General features: G+C 49.4%; 1 protein-coding gene and 1 pseudogene across 7 annotated transcripts in view; both read left to right on the top strand.

The window, feature by feature from the left end:
* Window positions 1–18,507, top strand: part of Megf11 (multiple EGF like domains 11) — a 413,620-nt gene that overhangs the window by 324,948 nt on the left and 70,165 nt on the right. For all 7 annotated transcript variants that reach the window (XM_045160746.1, XM_045160744.1, XM_045160745.1 and 4 more), the window contains 2 exons: window positions 3,519–3,655; window positions 12,321–12,533. In XM_045160746.1, coding sequence (XP_045016681.1) covers window positions 3,519–3,655; window positions 12,321–12,533 — 350 coding nt within the window. The remainder of the gene's footprint in view (window positions 1–3,518; window positions 3,656–12,320; window positions 12,534–18,507) is intronic.
* Window positions 8,745–8,914, top strand: LOC101611599 (annotated as a pseudogene).

The raw sequence follows: 18,507 nt of genomic DNA, 5'->3' as shown, positions 1-18,507 counted from the left end.
TTTTTAAAAAAAGTTGGAGGAACATTTCTTAATCCATGGAGAGAAAAACAATTAGTAATGGCATGCTGTGATGATGTCTGCCTCCCTCCTTCCTCCCCGCCCTCTCTGCTTTCCCTCCTTCCTTCTTTCCCTGGATATTCTATAGACCCTTTTGGTTTTGAGACTCACATTTTCTCATCCTTTTATTCTAGGTAATTTCCTTTCATAATATTTTCCATTTAACTTACTGAGTTCTATTCTGCTTTGTTTTATTATCTGGAACAGCTGTTAATTAGATGTCAGGCCACCTGGATTGGTTCTCTAATTTACCCAATTTAACTTCCAGCTCTCCTGTTGTCATATTTTATTATTTATTTTTGAGACAGGCTGGCCTCAAACTGCCTGTGTAGCCAAGGATAACCTTGAACTCCTGATCCTCTTGCCTCCACCTTCCAAGTGCTGGCATCCCAGAGACACTGCGCCACACCTGGCACACTGCTTTCTCCTAACTAGCTGCGTGAGGGTACTCATTCCAACTGCAACTGGCCTTTCCTTTCCATATAAATATTTGTTGCTCCTGCTTCCTCTCAACCCTTTTGTCTATCATTTTTAAATTTTTATTTATTTATTTATTTGTTTGTTTGTTTGTTTGTTTGTTTTGAGGTAGAGTCTCACTGTAGTCTAGGCTGACCTGGAATTCACTATGTAGTCTCAGGGTGGCCTTGAACTCACGGCGATCCTCCCACCTGTGCCTCCGGGGTGCTGGGATTAAAGGTGTGCACCATCGTGCCTTTTTCTTTTCTTTTTTTAAATTTTTTTTGTTTATTTTTATTTATTTATTTGAGAGTGACAGGCAGAGAGAGAGAGAGGAGAGTGGGAGCGCCAGGGCTTCTAGCCACTGCAAACAAACTCCAGATGCGTGCGCCCCCTTGTGCATCTGGCTAATGTGGGTCCTGGGGAATCAAGCCTCGAACCAGGGTCCTTAGGCTTCACAGGCAAGCGCTTAACCGCTAAGCCATTTCTCCAGCCCTCTTTTCTTTTTTAAAAATATGTATTTATTTATGAGAGATAAAGAGGTAGAGGGGGAGTCAGAGAATAGGAGTAGCCTGCAGGCAGTTCTCTTGGAAGCTGAGGGGGCAGAAAACAGAGGGTCTGATAGTCCGCAGTGGAATCCCAGGCTAACCCTCCACTGTCCTGCCCCCAAAGCCCGGGTGGCCAAACCATTTCAAAAGGCTTGGGAAGTCACGGGGCTCTTTGACGTGGAGACAGAGGTAAAGGTGGTAAAGGGGCTGGCTCCCTCTGCAGATTGTCACTGCAACTGCCTTGGCCTGCGGAGGATGCTAAGGTCTCTGCCTGGCATCTGGAGTCAGCTTGGTCACCAGCGTGGTGGAGGAATCCATGGACATCTGACTTTCCACTCCCAACAGGTGGCATCTCTTGTCACCCAGTCCTTCTCCCCTTACACAAAGGGGAAAGGACAGGGGAGGAATGTTCCGATAGCATTGTGTTTAGGGTCCTGTGTCTGCTCAGCTCTTCCTACACACCTGTATGAGAACACTGTTGTCTTGTGCTTTACGATACAGCCCCCTCCACCCCGCCCCCAGCCTCCGCCCAGCCCAGCCGAGAACGAATTCACTATGCAGTCTCAAGGTGGCCCCAAATTCACAGAGATCCTCCTACCTCTGTCTGCCTCCTGAGTGCTGAGATTAAAGGCGTATGTCTCCATGCCTGGGGAGGGAAGGGGAATAGGCACACTTGGGCCTCCAGCCTCTGCAAATGAACTCCAGACATGTGCTCCTTTGTGTATCTGGCTTTACGTGGGTACTGAGGAATCAAACTTTGGTCATTAGGCTTTACAGGCAAGTGCGTGAACGATTGAGCTAACTCTCCAGCCCCCAAGTCTACTTAAAAAAAAAATTTAGGGCTGGAGAGATGGCTTAGTGGTTAAGCACTTGCCTGTGAAGCCTAAGGACCCCGGTTCAAGGCTCGGTTCCCCAGGTCCCACGTTAGCCAGATGCACAAGGGGGCGCACGCATCTGGAGTTCGTTTGCAGAGGCTGGAAGCCCTGGCGCGCCCATTCTCTCTCTCTCCCTCTATCTGTCTTTCTCTCTGTGTCTGTCGCTCTCAAATAAATACATAAATAAATAAAAATTTTTAAAAAATAGCTGGGTATGGTGTTCACATCTTTTTTGTTTGTTTGTTTGTTTGTTTGTTTGTTTGTTTGTTTGTTTGTTTTTTGAGGTAGGGTCTCACTCTAGCTCAGGCTGACCTAAATTCACTATGTAGTCTCAGGGTGGTCTCGAACTCTTGGTGATCCTCCTACCTCTGCCTACTGAGTGCTGGGATTAAAGGGGTGTGCCACCACACCCAGCTCACTTTTTTAAAAAATTTATTTGAGAGAGAGAAATAGGCAAAGAGAGGGAGAGAGAGAATTGACATGCCAGGGCCTCCAGCCACTGCAAATGAACTCCAGACACTTGCGCCACCATGTACATGTGGCTTATGTGGGTCCTGGGGAATCAAACCAGGGTCCTTTGGCTTTACAGGCAAATGCCTTATCTGCTAAGCCTTCTCTCTGGCCCCCAAGTCTTTTTTTTTTTTTTTTTTTTTTTTTTGAGGTAGAGTCTCACTTTAGCTCAGGTTGACCTGGAATTCACTCTGTAGTCTCAGGGTGGCCTCAAACTCACAGTGATCCTCCTACCTCTGCCTCCAGAGTGCTGGGATTAAAGGCATGCATCACCACGCCCGGCTCCAAGCCTTACTTTTTATCATGCATGTATGTACGTGCAGGTGCCCATCTGCAAATGTGTGTGAGGAGGCCAGGGGAGAACCTTGGGTGTCACCCTCAGAAATACCATCCATCTCCTTGGAGACAGAGTCTCTCATTGGCCTGGAATTCACCATTCTGGCTAGACAAGCTGGCCAGAGGGCTCGAGGGATCTGCCTGTCTCCACCTCCCCAGCTCTAGGCTTAGCATACACCACCACGCCTGGCATTTTACATGGGCTCTGGGGACTCCAAATTCAGGTACTACCCACTGAGCAACCTCCCCAGCCATCTTACTTTTTTTTCTTTGAGGCAAGCCCAACAGAGTGCCCATTTTTTTAATGTGAGGAAAATTGGCATGCCAGGGCTCTAGCCACTATAATTGAACTCCAGACGCATGTGCCCCCTTGTGCTCATGTGTGACCTTGTGCTTGCGTCACCTTGAACGTCTAGCTTGCGTGAGATCTGGTGAATAGAACATGGGTCCTTAGGCGTGGCACTCCAGGGCCTTAAGCCATCTCTCCAGCCCCATCTTGCTCTTTGCAGCCCTCCTATCTAGCCTGATAGACCACAGGCACTTGGTAAATAACTGGGTGAGTGGGCTGGCCTTGGTGCCCCTCTCTATGACATGAGAGTTGTGGTACCCAACTCTGTTGGCTTCCACTGGAAAGCTGGGGTGGTCTATGGGGCCCCCAGCATTCCTGGGGGAGTATAGAGTTTCAGCATGTTGTCTGAAACACCACCAACCAAATACATCTTCAATTCTGTTTCAGGGAGCAGTGTGTGCCCAACCCTGCCCACCAGGGACATTTGGCCAGAACTGTAGCCAGGACTGTCCTTGCCACCATGGAGGGCAGTGTGACCACGTGACTGGGCAGTGCCACTGCACAGCCGGATATATGGGAGACAGGTAAGGGTGGCGTTGAATCTTGATTTTACTGTTTAATGGTTTAATCTCCACAACACCCTCGCGGGGAGCGGCTGAGGCGCAGCAACCCCGCAGCATTCCTGTCCAGCCTTCTGGCACTTTCCCCGGAAGCATTCTGAGTCATCCTGCAGGAGAGGTCTATGAACTCAGCCTTCCTGTGCATGCATAGCACTCCCCCCGCCCCCATTACCTGGCCTGCGCCGCCCTTGCGCTGGCTAAGCACAGGAGGAGGGAAGTGGGCTGGAGAGATGACTTAGCATTTAAGGCGCTTGCCTGCAAAGCCTAGGGACCCAGGTTCACTCCCCTCAAAGTGTGTGTGAGGAGGCCAGATGCACAAAGTGGTGCATGCACCTATAGTTTGTTTGCAGTGGCTAGAGGCCCTGGCGTGCCCGTTCATATTCTCTCTCTCTGTCCGTCTCCTTGCAAATAAATAGATAAAAATTTCAAAACATAAGAAAGGAGGGCCGGGCATGGTGGCGCATGCCTTTAATCCCAGCACTGGGGAGGCAGAGGTAGGAGGATTCGCTTTGAGTTCGAGGCCACCCTCAGACTACATAGTGAATTCCAGGTCAGCCTGAGCTAGAGCGAGACCCTCCCTACCTCAAAAACAAAACAAAATAAAAATGAAAATAAATAATAAATAAATAAGAAAGGAGAAAAAGTAGCTGCCCACCATGTCTATGCTAACAAGGTGGCGTCTATCCAGACCCACTCCAAAGCAGCCCAGAGATCCAAATCACTGCCCACTTCCTCTAATATTCCTTCTAGAACTGGGTGTTTTCATCGCCAAATTGAGTGCCCTTGAAAAGATACCCGCTATCAGTTTAATGTCACCTGAAGGCCTGTGCCCTGAGAGCGGACTGCACGGGGCAGGGACATCCTGGAGTGATTTTAACCTGGCAGAGGGGACGGGTGACAAGACACACTGCGGAGGAGTAGCCCTCCGTACCTGTTTGCACCACATGGGAGAAGGCTGCAATATATAGTCTCAGGGTGGCCTTGAACTCACGGGGGGAGGGCGTGTGCGGTAGAAGAGGGAGGAACCCCAGCCGGAGGCATGTGATAAAGACCGGAACCCGAGCAGGAGGAGCGCCCCTATCCGTGGAACCCTGGCCAGGGCCCCTCCTTCATGAAGCCACCTGGCAGTGGGCGGAAGAGGAAGTCCCGCCCCTTGCCTGGCTACTTACTGATGGACTCAAGGATGTTCCTCTCTGCCTCCCCTTGCCTCCGCCCCCCATCCCTAGCGCTGTTGAGGAAAGTTTGCCCATCAGCCTTGGGTTGGTCTGCCTCTAGCCCATACGACGGCTCTGATCTCCGCCAGCCACCATACATCTCCATGGGTTTCCCCAGTGCAGAGAGAGCATCGGGTGTGGCCTGGACAGGGCATCCAAGACTAAGTCAGTCCACCTTCCCATGGTGCCCTGGCCCAGAGCTAAGGGAATGCTCAGGATGAGCTAGTGGGGGCTTGGGACCAGGGAAGAAGACCCCCCCCCCTCTACTGTCTCAATGACTGGGACAAAATACTTGACCAACTTGGGGAAGGAAAGAGTTAATTTGGGCTTCCAGTTCCAGAGGGGAGAGTCCATCTTGGCAGAGAAAATACAACAGGAAGAGAGTAATGAGAAAGAACAAGTAAGGCCAGGCAGTGACCTCAACATCTGCCCCCCAGTGACACACTTCCTCCAGCAAGGTTTCACCTTCTGAAGGTTCCACAGCCTTCCAGAATGGCACTACCACCTGGGGATTAAGCGTTCAAGCACACGAGCCTAGGGGGGTATTTTATATTCAAGCCACCACAACCCAAAACCAAAGTAAGACAACTTTGTTCCAATTCTCTTTCATGTATTAGACAGAAGCGCCCAAGGTTCTAGTGAGTTCTTCTGCACCAGTAGGGCCCACCTTGTTGACTCTAGGAGTTTACCAAGTGGAGATAGAGTCCCAAGTGTCTGTCCGTCTCTCTCTCTCTCTCTCTCTCTCTCTCTCTCTCTCTCTCTCTCGTTTGTTTTTTGAGGTAGGGTCTCACTCTAGCCCAACGTGACTTATAATTCAATATATAGTCTCAGGGTGGCCTTGAACTTATGGCAATCCTCTTACCTCTGCCTCCTGAGTGCTGGAATTAAAGGCGTGAGAAACCATGTCCAGCTTATATGTATAAATTGAATTTTTTTGAGAGAGAGAGAGAAAGAGGCAAAGAGAGAGAATGGACACACCAGGACCTCCAGCCACTGCAAATGAACTCCAGATGCTTGTGCCACCTTGTGCATCTGGCTTTACATGGGTACCAGGAAACTGAGCCTTGGTTCTTAAGCTTTGCAGGCAAGTGCCTTAAGAGCTAAGCCATCTCTCTAGCCCCCAAGTCTCTCTGTTTGGAACCTGACCCATGATCTGGAAGCAAAGAGAAGTCCCAAAGCTAAGGGCCACATCAGTTTTATCACTCAGAACTGCAGAGGGTTCATCCAGAATGCCAGGAGCATTTGGGTTTCCCACCTCAACAAGCTGCCGGGTGTTTAATATTTTGTAAAATTGCCTTCATTAATTTTGTAGGTGACAGCTGCATTAGCCCACCCCAAATCATCACAGGCATATTAAAACCGAGCGGGTGTAATAACGCGGGCCTCCCCCGATAGGCAGAATCCAGTGCAAATTAAACACAAAATGTAACTTGTAATTTAATTGAGCAATGTATCTGGTTGTTAATGGCAATATCGGACACATTAGATTGATATGTTGCAAAGGAAGGATGTTTAAGCACAAAACTAATTCCAGCTGTGATTACCCTCCTGTTCCAGGGGCCCCATTATTATTGTGCTTTGTGTAAAATTCATTAGCAGTTGTTGCTTGATCTCTAAATAAATAACTTGTTTAAATTGTGAGTCGGAAAAAAAAATTAAGAGGCTGCTTATGTGAATGGAGTAGGTTGTCAAGATTTCATTTCTAGATTTTCTTATGGGCCCGTAGATTGTCACCCCTCCCCCAAGTGTGGCCGAGAGGGACGTGGTCAGAGGGTGACGGGTTGTCAGTCCTGCTGGGCACGAGCAGGCTGGAATATTCCAACATAAGGCAGCGGGTAGCTCTTGCTGTGAGTTTTCACTCCTGACATCATGTCTTCTGGGGGGGGGGAATCCCCCGAAGCTGAGCAGTTCATACAGTAGGAGCTCTGAAAATCTTCAGCTGCTCCTGGTCCTCCACCCCTTTCTCGGTTTGCCTCCTGCCCTCTTCCCCCTTCTTCCCATCATCCTTCTATTCCTCCTCTGGACACTCCTCCCTGCATTCTCTTTCTTTCTGTTTTCCACCCATTCCTTCCATGAGCTTGGTTTGTCAGACAGCAAGATTTGTAGGAAGATGACCTGGAGTCCTTTTGGCCACTTGCTCGGGTCAATCGCTGCCTCTGTCTTGTCTCTGCCTCAACTCCAAAGGGACAAGATTAGCCGCTGTGGAGGTTTGATCAGGTGTCTCCCATAAACTCAGGTGTTCTGAATGCTAGGTTCCCAGCTGATGGTTATTTGGGAATCAACGCCTCCTGGAGGGAGTGTATTGTTGGGGGCGGGCTTATGGGTGTTATAGCCAGTTTCCCCATGCCAATGTTTGGCACACTCTCCTGTTGCTATGGTCCACCTGATGTTGGCCAGGGGGGTGATGTCCACCCTCTGCTCATGCCATCATTTTCCCTGCCATCGTGGAGCTTCCCTTCAAGCCTGTAAACCCAAATAAGCCTCTTTTTCCCACAAGCTGCTCTTGGTTGGGTGATTTCTATCAGCAACGTGGACCTGACTGCAACAGCCGCTGTTTCAGGACTCTGGCTGAAGCTTCTAGAAGCTCTAGCTGATGCCCAGGATTTCGGCCCTCGCTTCCCCACCACTTCTCTTCCAGAGTCTTCCTTTCATACTGCGGTTCTAAGCGAGGGCAGCTGGTAGTACCTTCCTTGAAGGAGAAGCTCTCAATCCAGACCCCATTGCTCTCCTCCGCTCCCTGCTGCTGTGCTCGCAGAGCAGCAAAGACGGGTGAGAGGTAAGGACGCCAGGCCTCGAGTTGCCAACATTCTGGCTGCTTCCATCCCCGTATACTCGATGCCCTCCCGAGTCTACGGGGTGTGGCCACTTGCCCCTCTGTTAGGCCTCCAAACTCACCCTGACTGTGAGGAAAAATGATCCTCTTAAAAAGTTATGGGTACACTTAAAAAACAAATTGGGGCCACCCTGAAACTCCATAGTGAATTCCAGGTCAGCCTGAGCTAGAGTGAGACCCTTCTTCGAAAAATAAAAAATAAAAATAAAAAATTGGGCCAGGGGGCATTATGGGCAGAATAGCGCACGCCTTTAACCCCAGTACTTGGGAGGCGGCGGCAGGAGGGTCACTGTGAGTTCGATGCCAGCCCGAGCTAGAGTGAGACCCTACTCCAAAAAGGGGATATGTCTCAGTTGGTAGAGCACTTGCATGCATGAAGCCCTGGTTTCCTACCCAGCACCTCATAAACCAAGAACATCTGTAATCTCAGCGCTGAGGAGGTGAGGGCAGGGAGGGTCAGGAAGTTCAAGGTCATCTTCAGCTACATAGCAAAAAATAAGATAAAATTCATGCTTCCCTCTCCTCTAGTACTGTAAAAATACCTGAGCAACAGAACAGGAAAAAATTGATAATTTAAAAATCTTTTCAGCCAGGTATGCTGGTGCACACCTTTAATCCCAGCACACAGAGGCAGAGGTAGGGGGATCACCATGAGTTCGAGGCCACCCTGAGACTCCATAGTGAATTCCAGGTCAGCCTGAGCTAAGTGAGACCCTACCTTGAAAAACCAAAAAATATATATTTTTTCCCACTTTGGGCTAATGTTTTAAAACATTCAAAAATATTTTATTTATTTATTTGCAAGTAGAGACAGAGAAAGAATGGGCATGCCAGGACCTCCAGCCACTGCAAATGAACTCCCGATATATATGCCACTTTGTGCATCTGGCTTTCATGGGTACTGGGGAACGGAACCCAAGCTTTGCAGGCAAGCATCCTAGCCACTGAGCCATTTCTCCAACAACACCCCTTCCCCCCCGCCACCCTTTGGACTTCTGAAGGCAAAATGGGTCACCATCAACTCTACTGGAGTCACCTGCAAAAATTTGGCCAGGATTCTTGCTCTTTGCCACATCTGCTAGACCCCCCATGGTCCAAGCCAGAAGTATGGGCTGACGCTGTACTCAGTGTTTCCGTCAGCAAGCAAAGGACTCACGCTTCGTTACCCTGGACTAAGTGACCTTGCTAGAACTGAATATCCTAAGACCATCTATCCACCCATCCAGTAAAAGAAGCCACGCTAGCACTTTGTACATAAAAATACATTTTAAAACCTTAAAAAAAAAAATCTAATCTAATCTCTCAAATCTATTCCACTGTTAACATTTCAAGATTCTTCTCTTTGAATTTTCTTCATGCTGGAATCTGAGGTTAGAAGGTCAGAGGGACTGTGCTTGAAGAAGTGAAGCACAGTTATTAACAAGAGTAATAGTAATGACTAACATTTCCTTCTGCGCTCTAATGGTCTCCTGGGCACCTCTCTGAGCAGCAGCTGTGCACATTATCTTATTTAATCCTCGAATCACCTGATGAAGTTTAGCCATCAGCTCATTGTGTGATGAGGTAACCAGCAGAGCTGTAGGACGGCTCTCCATTATCTACATGATTGAAATTGTGCTGGGAAGTGGGTAATCCGAAACCCCAGTGCTGGCCTGGCATGCACCAAGTCCCGATTCAGTCCTCAGCACCACATGAAACCAGACATAAAAGCACGTGCCTGTAATACCAATAATCAGGAAATGGAGCCAGAAGGAGCAGTTCAAGCTCATCTGTGGCTACATAGCAAGTTCAAGGCTAGTCTGGGCTACACAAGACCCTGTCCAAAAAAAAAAAGCAAGAAGCCAGAAGGTATTTCCCTCCAATTCAGGATTGCTTCCAAGTTTACCCCACACCGTGCTATGACCTTGACCCTGTATCCCCTGGGAGTGCAGCAAAGGATTTTGAGGCATGTTCAGGAAGTCGGGGTCCCAGCTGAGGGTCAAAGACCCACAGCAGGGCTGGAGAGATGGCTTAGCGGTTAAGCGCTTGCCTGTGAAACCTAAGGACCCCGGTTCGAGGCTCGGTTCCCCAGGTCCTACGTTAGCCAGATGCACAAGGGGGCGCACGCGTCTGGAGTTCGTTTGCAGAGGCTGGAAGCCCTGGTGCACCCATTCTCTCTCTCTCACTCTATCTGTCTTTCTCTCTGTGTCTGTCGCTCTCAAATAAATAATAAATAAAATATTTTTTTAAAAAAAAAAGACCCACAGCAGAAGGAAGCAAGGCAAACGCACTAGAGTGATTCTCACAATGCTAAGGGCTAAAGCACATGTAAGCATGGGCAGACCCAAAGGGGACCAGTCCTCCCGGCTGCCTTGAGAGGACCCCGGCTCCTGGCAAGGGGGAACTAGCCCCAGTCTGGGGAGCGATCCTCAGATGGCGGAGGGCGCTGCTCCCACTCAGGGGAAATTATACCCTGGAGGAGGAGACTCATCACCCCGGATGACAGAAGAAATGGCTTCTGCTCAAGAGACTCAGAAACAAATGCTTGTCATCCCAGTACTCGGGAGGCAGAAGCAGAATCGCTGTAAATTTGAGGCCAGTCCAGATTACATAGCAAGACCCTGTCTAGTCAAAAAGCAGAACAGGCCGGGCGTGGTGGCGCACACCTTTAATCCCAGCATTCGGGAGGCGGAGGTAGGAGGATCGCCGAGAGTTCTAGGCTACCCTGAGACTCCATAGTGAATTCCAGGTCAGCCTGGGCTAGCGTGAGACCCTACCTCGGGGGAGAAAAAAAAAAAAGGCAAATAACAGCAAGAACAACAAAAAACATAGACTCAGTGTATAGAAATTAAACCACCTGCTTTGTCAACCTTAAGCTGTCCCTGATTGTAAGATGCACGCTTATTTTTTATACTGCTAAGATGAAAAACAATGGCGATTAAAGCATGTCGTGGCATCCATTATCAGCCTTATCTGATTTCAGAGCTGCTCAAATGCATCTTTAAGCAGAAGGACTACTGATCGTGGGTTTGGCATCTCAGCATTGGAAGATGAAAATGTTCTGGACATGGGTGCTTGCCATAGTTGCACACCTTCATGAATATGTTTAATGCCAGCCAACCCTACGCGATGGTTGTAACTGGTGACGTTGGTATTTGTGTTGCACTGGTCTGCCCACACTGCTATGACAGGACACCCAAGGATGGGTAAGAGACAGACACAGCATCTGGTTTTCACAGTTTGGAAGCCTGGGGAGTCCAAGTTCAAGGTACCAGCAGGTTCAGTGGCTGGCAAGGGCCTGGTTTCTGCAAGGTGGAGGGGACCTCGCTAGTTCTCGTCAGCCCTTTCATAAGGCTCTAACCCATTTTTTTCCATTCACAAGGTAGGACTTCCATGGCCTAATCACCTCCTACAGGCCACCCATCTCTTTTCTTCCCTACTTTTCCTTCCTTCCTTCCTTTCCTTCTTCCCTCCCTTCCTTTTTTTTAAATTTCTTTTTTAAGATTTTTTTTTTTTTTTTGAGACAGAAAGAGAGAGAGAGAGTGAGAATGGGTGTACCAGGACCTCCAGCCACTGCAAATGAACTCCAGATGCATGTGCCACCTTGTGTATCTGGCTTACATGGGTCCTGGGGAATGCAACCTGGGTCTCGTGGCTTTGCTAGCAAGCACCTTAACTGCTGAGCCATCTCCCAAGCCCTTCCTATCTTTTTTATTCTCTTTGAGGCAGGGACTCACTCTAGTACGGGCTGACCTACAGCTCACTGTACCCCAGGCTAGCCTCAAGCACACAGCCATCATCCTGTCTTAGCCTCTTGAGTGCCGGGATTACAGGTGTGTGCCACCATCCCCAGAATATGCCTTAATACTCTTATTATTGCAATTAGATTTCAGCATGAATTTTAGAAGAGACATAATGAAGTCATAACATATGTATTTTACCACAATTTTTAAAATTAAAAAAAAATCAAAGTTGCTAGGCGTGGTGGTGCACGCCTTTAATCCCAGCACTCGGGAGGCAGAGGTAGGAGGATCACTGAGTTCGAGGCCACCCTGAGACTACATAGTGAGTTCCAGGTCAGCATGGGCTAGAGCGATATCTACCTTGAAAATATATATATATATACATATGTGTGTGTGTGTGTGTGTATGTATGGCTGGAGAGATGGCTTAACAGTTAAGGCACTTGCCTGCAAAGCCAAAGGACCTAGGTTCAATTCCCCAGTACACACATAAGCCAGATGCACAAGGGGGTACATGCATCTGGGGTTCGTTTGCAGTGGCAAAAGGCTCTGGTGTGTCCATTGTCTGTCTGTCTCCTCTCTCTCTCTTTCTCTCTCTCTCTCTCTCAATCTCTCTCTGCTTGCAAATAAATAATATATATATTATGTTATGTTATATATATTATATATATAAAGCTTATCATCAATGAAATTTGATAATGCAAACTTATTGCTGGTGTGATGGGGGAAGTCTGGGGTGAACTACCCCATGGAGAGGAGACTGCAAGAGCCAGACCCCTCCAGGCTCCATGCTAGAGGATCTGGAAGGGCAAGCGAGGGCTTCCCACCCGCACCTTCAAGCCTCGCTCTGCTCTCCCTCAGGTGCCAAGAGGAATGCCCCTTTGGGACCTTCGGCTTCCAGTGTTCACAGCATTGTGACTGCCACAATGGGGGCCAGTGTTCGCCCACCACGGGCGCCTGTGAGTGCGAGCCGGGCTACAAGGGCCCACGCTGCCAGAAGCGGCTATGCCCGGAAGGTCTGCACGGCCCGGGCTGCACCATGCCCTGCCCCTGTGACGTCGACAACACTGCCAGGTATGACTTGGGAACAGGTAAGGGCAGGGCAGGGTGGGCTGTGGTAGGGTTTCCAGGCAGCCAGGAAGACCTCAGCCATCAATCTTTTCTGCCCTGGTTTTTTGGTCTTTCTTTCTTTCTTTCTTTCTTTCTTTCTTTCTTTCTTTTTATTTGGTGTTTCGAGTGGTAGGGTCTCACCCTAGCCCAGGCTGACCTGGAATTCACTATGGAGTCTCAGGGTGGCCTTGAACTCAAGGCGATCCTCCTTCCTCTGCCTCCCAAGTGCTGGGATTAAAGGCATGCGCCACCACGCCTGGCTTTGGTTTTTTGGTTTTTCCGAGGTAAGGTCTCACTCTAGCCCAGGCTGACCTGGGATTCACTATGTAGTCTCAGGCTGGCCTCAAACTCATGGTGATCCTCCTACCTCTGCCTTCTGAGTGCTGGGACTAAAGGCGCGTGCCACCATACCTGGGTCCTTAATCTCTTAGAGTCAAGACCAGACTTAAGGTCACCTGCTGCTCACCACACCCAGCTGCCTGCACTTCACCGTGAGCCGGTCTAAGCCCTCACACAGGAGCTAGGGAGGTGCCTGGTGACAGGCAGGGATGAGAGGCAGGACTGCACAGTCCCCGGAGAGCTCAGGTGGGCGGCGGGGTTTGTTGCGCTGTGGCTGGTGCGCTACCTGGACAACATTCCCCCTGGTCACACTAAATAACCAGGGCAGAGCCTGAGCCACAGATGGCCCTTGGGGCAAGTGAGGCTTGTCCTAGCAGGTCCTGGCAGGGTGGAGTAGCAGGAGAGACAAAGGTCATCCTAAGCATGGAGGAAGGTGGCCTGAAGCTGGTCCCATTCCTGCTTTCAAAGATGGCTGAGGTTTGGGAAGCCGAGACTCAAGGGGCCCCCAGCCTCTTCTTCCTCCCTCTCCCCTCTTCCTCCCTCTCACCAGCCCTGCATTCTGTTAATAAATGGGCTTCCAGTCCCCAGGAAATGCCTCGCTGACTTCTCTCTGATGCCAGCTATTCCAGCAGTAGAGGGTAGAGGCGCCGCCTGTCTCCCTGGCATGTGGACAGCCCAGAAGGGAGGGCTGTTCTGCTGCTGGTTTGGATTTTTTAAAAATATTTTTATTTATTTATTTATTTATCTGACATAGAGAAAGAGGCAGAGAGAGAGAGAGAGAGAGAGTGAGAAAGGGAATGGATGCATCAGGGCCTCCAGCGGCTGCAAACGAACTCCAGATGCATGTGCCTCCTTGTGCATCTGGCATACATGGGTCCTGGGGAATCAAACCAGGGTCCTTTGGCTTTGCAGGCAAGCACCTTAACCACTAATCCATCCCTCCAGCCCTGGTTTGGATTGTTTTTGTTTGTTTGCTTGTGTTTTTCAAAGCAGGCTCTCACTTTAGCCCAGGCTGACCAGGAAATCACCATGTATTCTCAGGGTGGCCTGGAACTCATGGCAATCCTCCTACCTCTGCCTCCCGAGTGCTGGGGTTAAAGGCATGAATCACCATGCCCAGAAGTATTGAGATTTTTTTTTTTTTGTAAAAGTAATTTAATTATGAGAGAGAATGAGTGCACCAGGGCCTCCAGCCACTACAAATGAACTCCAGACACATGCACCATCTGGCTTGACATGGGTCTTGGGGGAATAAAAGCCAGGTTCTTAGGCTTTGCAGGCAAGCACCTTAACTGCTTAGATTTTTTTTTTTTTTTTTGCTATTTTAGAGGTAGGGTGTCACTTTAGCCCAGGCTGACCTGGAATTCACTGTGTAATCTCAGGGTGACCTTAAACTCGCGGCGATCCTCCTACCTCTGCCTCTGGAGCGCTGGGATTAAAGGCGTGTGCCATCATGCCCGGCACTACACTGTTGGCATATCAGAGCACACATTTTCTGTATAACCCTGGCATCCAGACCACAGGATGGAGCCTGGGCCCAAGGCCCCTCTTCACTTCTAGCATTTGATTCATTGCAAATCACCATGGAGGCTGTGGTCACCCAAGCATGGGGCACCTCAGCATGTGGGATGGAGATGGTCCCTCGATCCCTGGAGCTGAGTGGTCGGAGTGGCACTAGACAAGGGCGACATTCAGGAAGGCCAGTGTGCGGAGAGGTCCCGGAGCCGAGCCAGCTGCCCACGCCTGACCTGTGCCTTGCTGTACTCAGTCACTCAGAAAACGCAGCACCCACAGGGCGGGGCCACAAGGGAGAAACCTTGGGGAACCTCATGTCTGGGCGCTCACCCACACTGGTCACCTTCCTTCTGGCACTGCTCTTCAAATATGAGGTGGCATCAGGAGTGACTCGCAGCTCTGAACAAGGGGGTTTCCATCATACTCTGATACACCATTAGGAGCATAACACACCTGATGTCAGACGTGGGAAAAAGCTCAGGATGGATAAGATATATGAGGCTGGCTCTGCTGGGTCCCTCAAATGACTGTGACTCAGAAGATGTAACAGGAAGGGTGACAAGAGACCACCGATCTGGTCAGGGAAGGCTTCCTGAAGGAGGTGACATTGGAACGAGGCGAGAGGGTAGGGTGAGAACCCAGGCTCTCTCTCTCCATGGTTGGCCGGGCCATGAGCAGCTGCCTACCTCACATCCCCCCTACGTGAAGAATAGCTTGAGGACCCCCGGCCCCTCCTGGCAAGCCAAGGGTAGGTTCTCTCGGGGACAGGAGGCCGGGCGGCCGCGTCAGCCCCACTTTCCCACCAGACACCCACCCAAGCCCTAAATTAAAGAGCTATTATTTTCTTCTCGTGCCTGAGCAATTGTGCCTTGCATGATTCATCTTTCTTCCGAAAGGAGTCCTTAATGCATTATTAATCTGGAAGGACTCCCTCTTCTCCGACGCTAATCTCAGCCCATCCAATATTAATGATTATTTGCTTTACCGTCTTTAATGCGTGTCATGTTTCAGGGGCTTGGAGGCAGGAGCGCTTCTTAGACATGGGACCGCTGAGGGTGCCTTCCAGCCCGGTGCCAGGCAGAGTGCGTTCCCTCGACTCCTCTGGGAGAGCCTGGGCTCCTGGAGGTGTCAAGTAGCCTTGCACATCCCTCTCTGTCACACTTGTCTCAGCCTACCCTGAACAAGCATCACTGAGCTCGTCTTAAATGGCATTGTTGCAGTCGGGCTCGCATTGCTGGCGGAAATCACCCAACCAAGAGCAGCTTGTGAGGGGAAAAAAAAGAGGTTTATTTTGGCTCACAGGCTTGAGGGGAAGCTCCACAATGGCAGGGAAAACGATAGCATGAGCAGAGGGTGGACATCACCCCCTGGCCAACATCAGGTGTACAGTACCAACAGGAGAGTGTGCCAAACACTGGAATGGGGAAACTGGCCATAACACCCATAAGCCCGTCCCCAACAATACACTCCCTCCAGGAGGCATTAATCCTCAAATCTCCATCAGCTGGAAACCTAGCATTTAGAACACCCAAGTTTATGGGGGACACCTGAATCCATCCACCATAGGCATGCACATCTGTCTAAGAAGTTCTGTCTGTGAACTGATGTCTGTCTAATTTTTTTTGTCTGTTTTGTTTTGTTTTTTTTTTAATTTATTTTTATTGACAACTTCTATACTTACAGACAACAAACCATGGTATTTCCCTCCCTTGCCCTCCCTCATTTGTTTTTAATTTTCTTGGCGGGTGTGTGCGCATGCGTATGTGCGCGTGAGTGGAGGGGCAGAGAACAGCCCCGGGTGGTGGTCCTCAGGAATGCCAACTACTGTTATTTTCTGTGGAGATGTGTCTGGTTGGCCTGGAGCTCACTGATGAGGCTAGAGTAGCTGGCCAGCAAGCCCTCTCCCCACCTCCTCAAGACTGGCATTGCAAGAGTGTACCACCATGCCAGGCATTTTTTAAAAGATTATTTATTTATTTTTTTATTTATTTTTTTATTTTATTTTTCAAGGTAGGGTCTCACTGTGGTCCAGGCTAACCTGGAATTCACTATGTAGTCTCAGGGTGGCCTCAAACTCACAGCGATCCTCCTACCTCTGCCTCCCGAGTGCTGGGATTAAAGGCGTGCGCCACCACGCCCGGCTAAAGATTTATTTTTATTTACTTATTAGAGACAGAGAGAGGTAGAGAAAGAGTGGGGGTGAGAATGGGTGTGCTAGGGCCTTCAGCCTCTACAAACGAACTCCAGGCACATGCGCCCCCTTGTGCATTTGGCTTATATGGGACCTGGAGAATTACAAGCAAGTGTCTGAACCGCTAAGCCATCTCTCCAGCCCCCAGGCATTTTACATTCTATTTATTTATTTATTTACTTATTTATTTATTTGAGAGAGAGAGAGAGAGAGAGGCAGAAATAGAATCAGACAGAGAGAGAGAAAAAAAATGGGTGCACCAGAGCCTCCAGCTACCGCAAATGAACTTCTAATGCACGCACCACCTTGTGCATGGCTTTATGTGGGTTTTGGGGAATCAAACCAGGGCTGTCAGGCTTTGCAAGCAAGCATCTCTAACCACTTAGCAATCTGTCCAGCCCAGCCAGGCATTTTTACATGTTCTGAAGATGAAACTCAGATCCTTATGCTGGCAAGATAAGCACTTGACTGACTGGCTTATCTTAGCTATTTCCCTACCCTTTCCTTGTTTGTTTGGTTATTTTGAATTTTTTTTAAATTGGGGGGGAGGCTGGAGAGATGGCTTAGCCATTAAGGCTCTAGCCTGAAAAGGCAAAGGACCCAAGTTCGACTCCCCAGGACCCATATGTAAGCCAGATGCACAAGAGGGCGCATGCGTCTGGAGTTTGTTTGCAGTGGCTGGAGGCCCTGGCATGCCCATTCTCTCTCTCATTTTCTCTATTTCCTTACAATAAATAAAAAATATTTTTTAATCTTTATTTATTTGAAAAAGAGAGAGATGCAGAAATAGGTGGGTAGAGAGAGAGAGAGAGAGAGAATGAGTATGCCAGGGCTTCTTGCCACTGCACATGAACTCCAGACATATGTGCCACTTTATACATCTGGCTTACATGGATGCTAGGGAATCAAACCCCAGTCAGCAGACTTGGCTTTGCAAGCGCCTTTAACCACTGAGCCATTTCTCCAGCCCTTGTTTTTGTTTTTGTTTTCATTTTCAAGGTACAGTCTCACTGTAGCCCAGGCTGACCTGGAATTCACTCTGTAATCTCAGGCTGGCCTCCAACTCACGGCAATCCTCCTGCCTCTGCTTCCTGAGTGCTGGGATTAAAGGCGTGCGCCACCACAGTCCTTTAAATCCCACTCAGGAGACAGACGTATGAGAATCGAAACCAGCCTAGGACTGCAGGCTCGAGTCTTGGTCAGCCTGAGCTAGATCGAGAACCTACCTCTAAGAAAATGCACTGATAGGTGCCCTTTCCTGTCTAGGTTTGTTTGTACAGTTTCCATCACTTCTGATCAGCCTGGGGCAGGAAGCCTCTTTTGTGGTCTTTGAAAGTGAAGCCTTCACCCACCATCTCCCTAAGAGATGCCTCATTCGCCCCTCACGTCTGCAGAACTTGCCACAAAGCCCTGTACCCCGGCAGACTGCACATCTGCAGCTTTTTTTTGAGAGTGGACACTTAGTGGACACTCTGAGACCAGCCCCAGCCCTCCAGCTAGCTGCTACACAGAGGCATCAACACCTACCTGGGAAGGAGCCCCAGCCTGTCAGCTCTCCTGACATTTCATTCCCTCCCCTTCCCCGCCCTCCCCCCAATCTCTTGGCACACAAAAGAAGCCATCCTCCTTCATACAGCAGTCACCTTGAAGAAGGTGCCCGGGTGTTGGGCCTCTTGAATGTCCCCTCTACAATTGGATTGTCATAGATGAATTCCAGGAGCCATGATGGCGGATTACCTTTGAAAGATTGATCTTGCCAGCAGATGCAGCATTGATAGAAATCTCATCGCAGCTGAGAAAGAAAGGCAGGAAAATCTACCCCGAAAAGCTGCCTGCATTGTGCGGCTTTCGGCTCCTATTAGCTGGTGATTAATCTGTGTCTGGGGAAGGAGG

This window comes from Jaculus jaculus, chromosome 10 (genome assembly GCF_020740685.1).
Source record: "Jaculus jaculus isolate mJacJac1 chromosome 10, mJacJac1.mat.Y.cur, whole genome shotgun sequence".
NCBI classification, from domain to species: Eukaryota; Metazoa; Chordata; class Mammalia; order Rodentia; family Dipodidae; genus Jaculus; species Jaculus jaculus.
The sequence above is the reverse complement of the archived record's forward strand: the minus strand, read 5'-3'. Positions and strand labels throughout refer to the sequence as shown.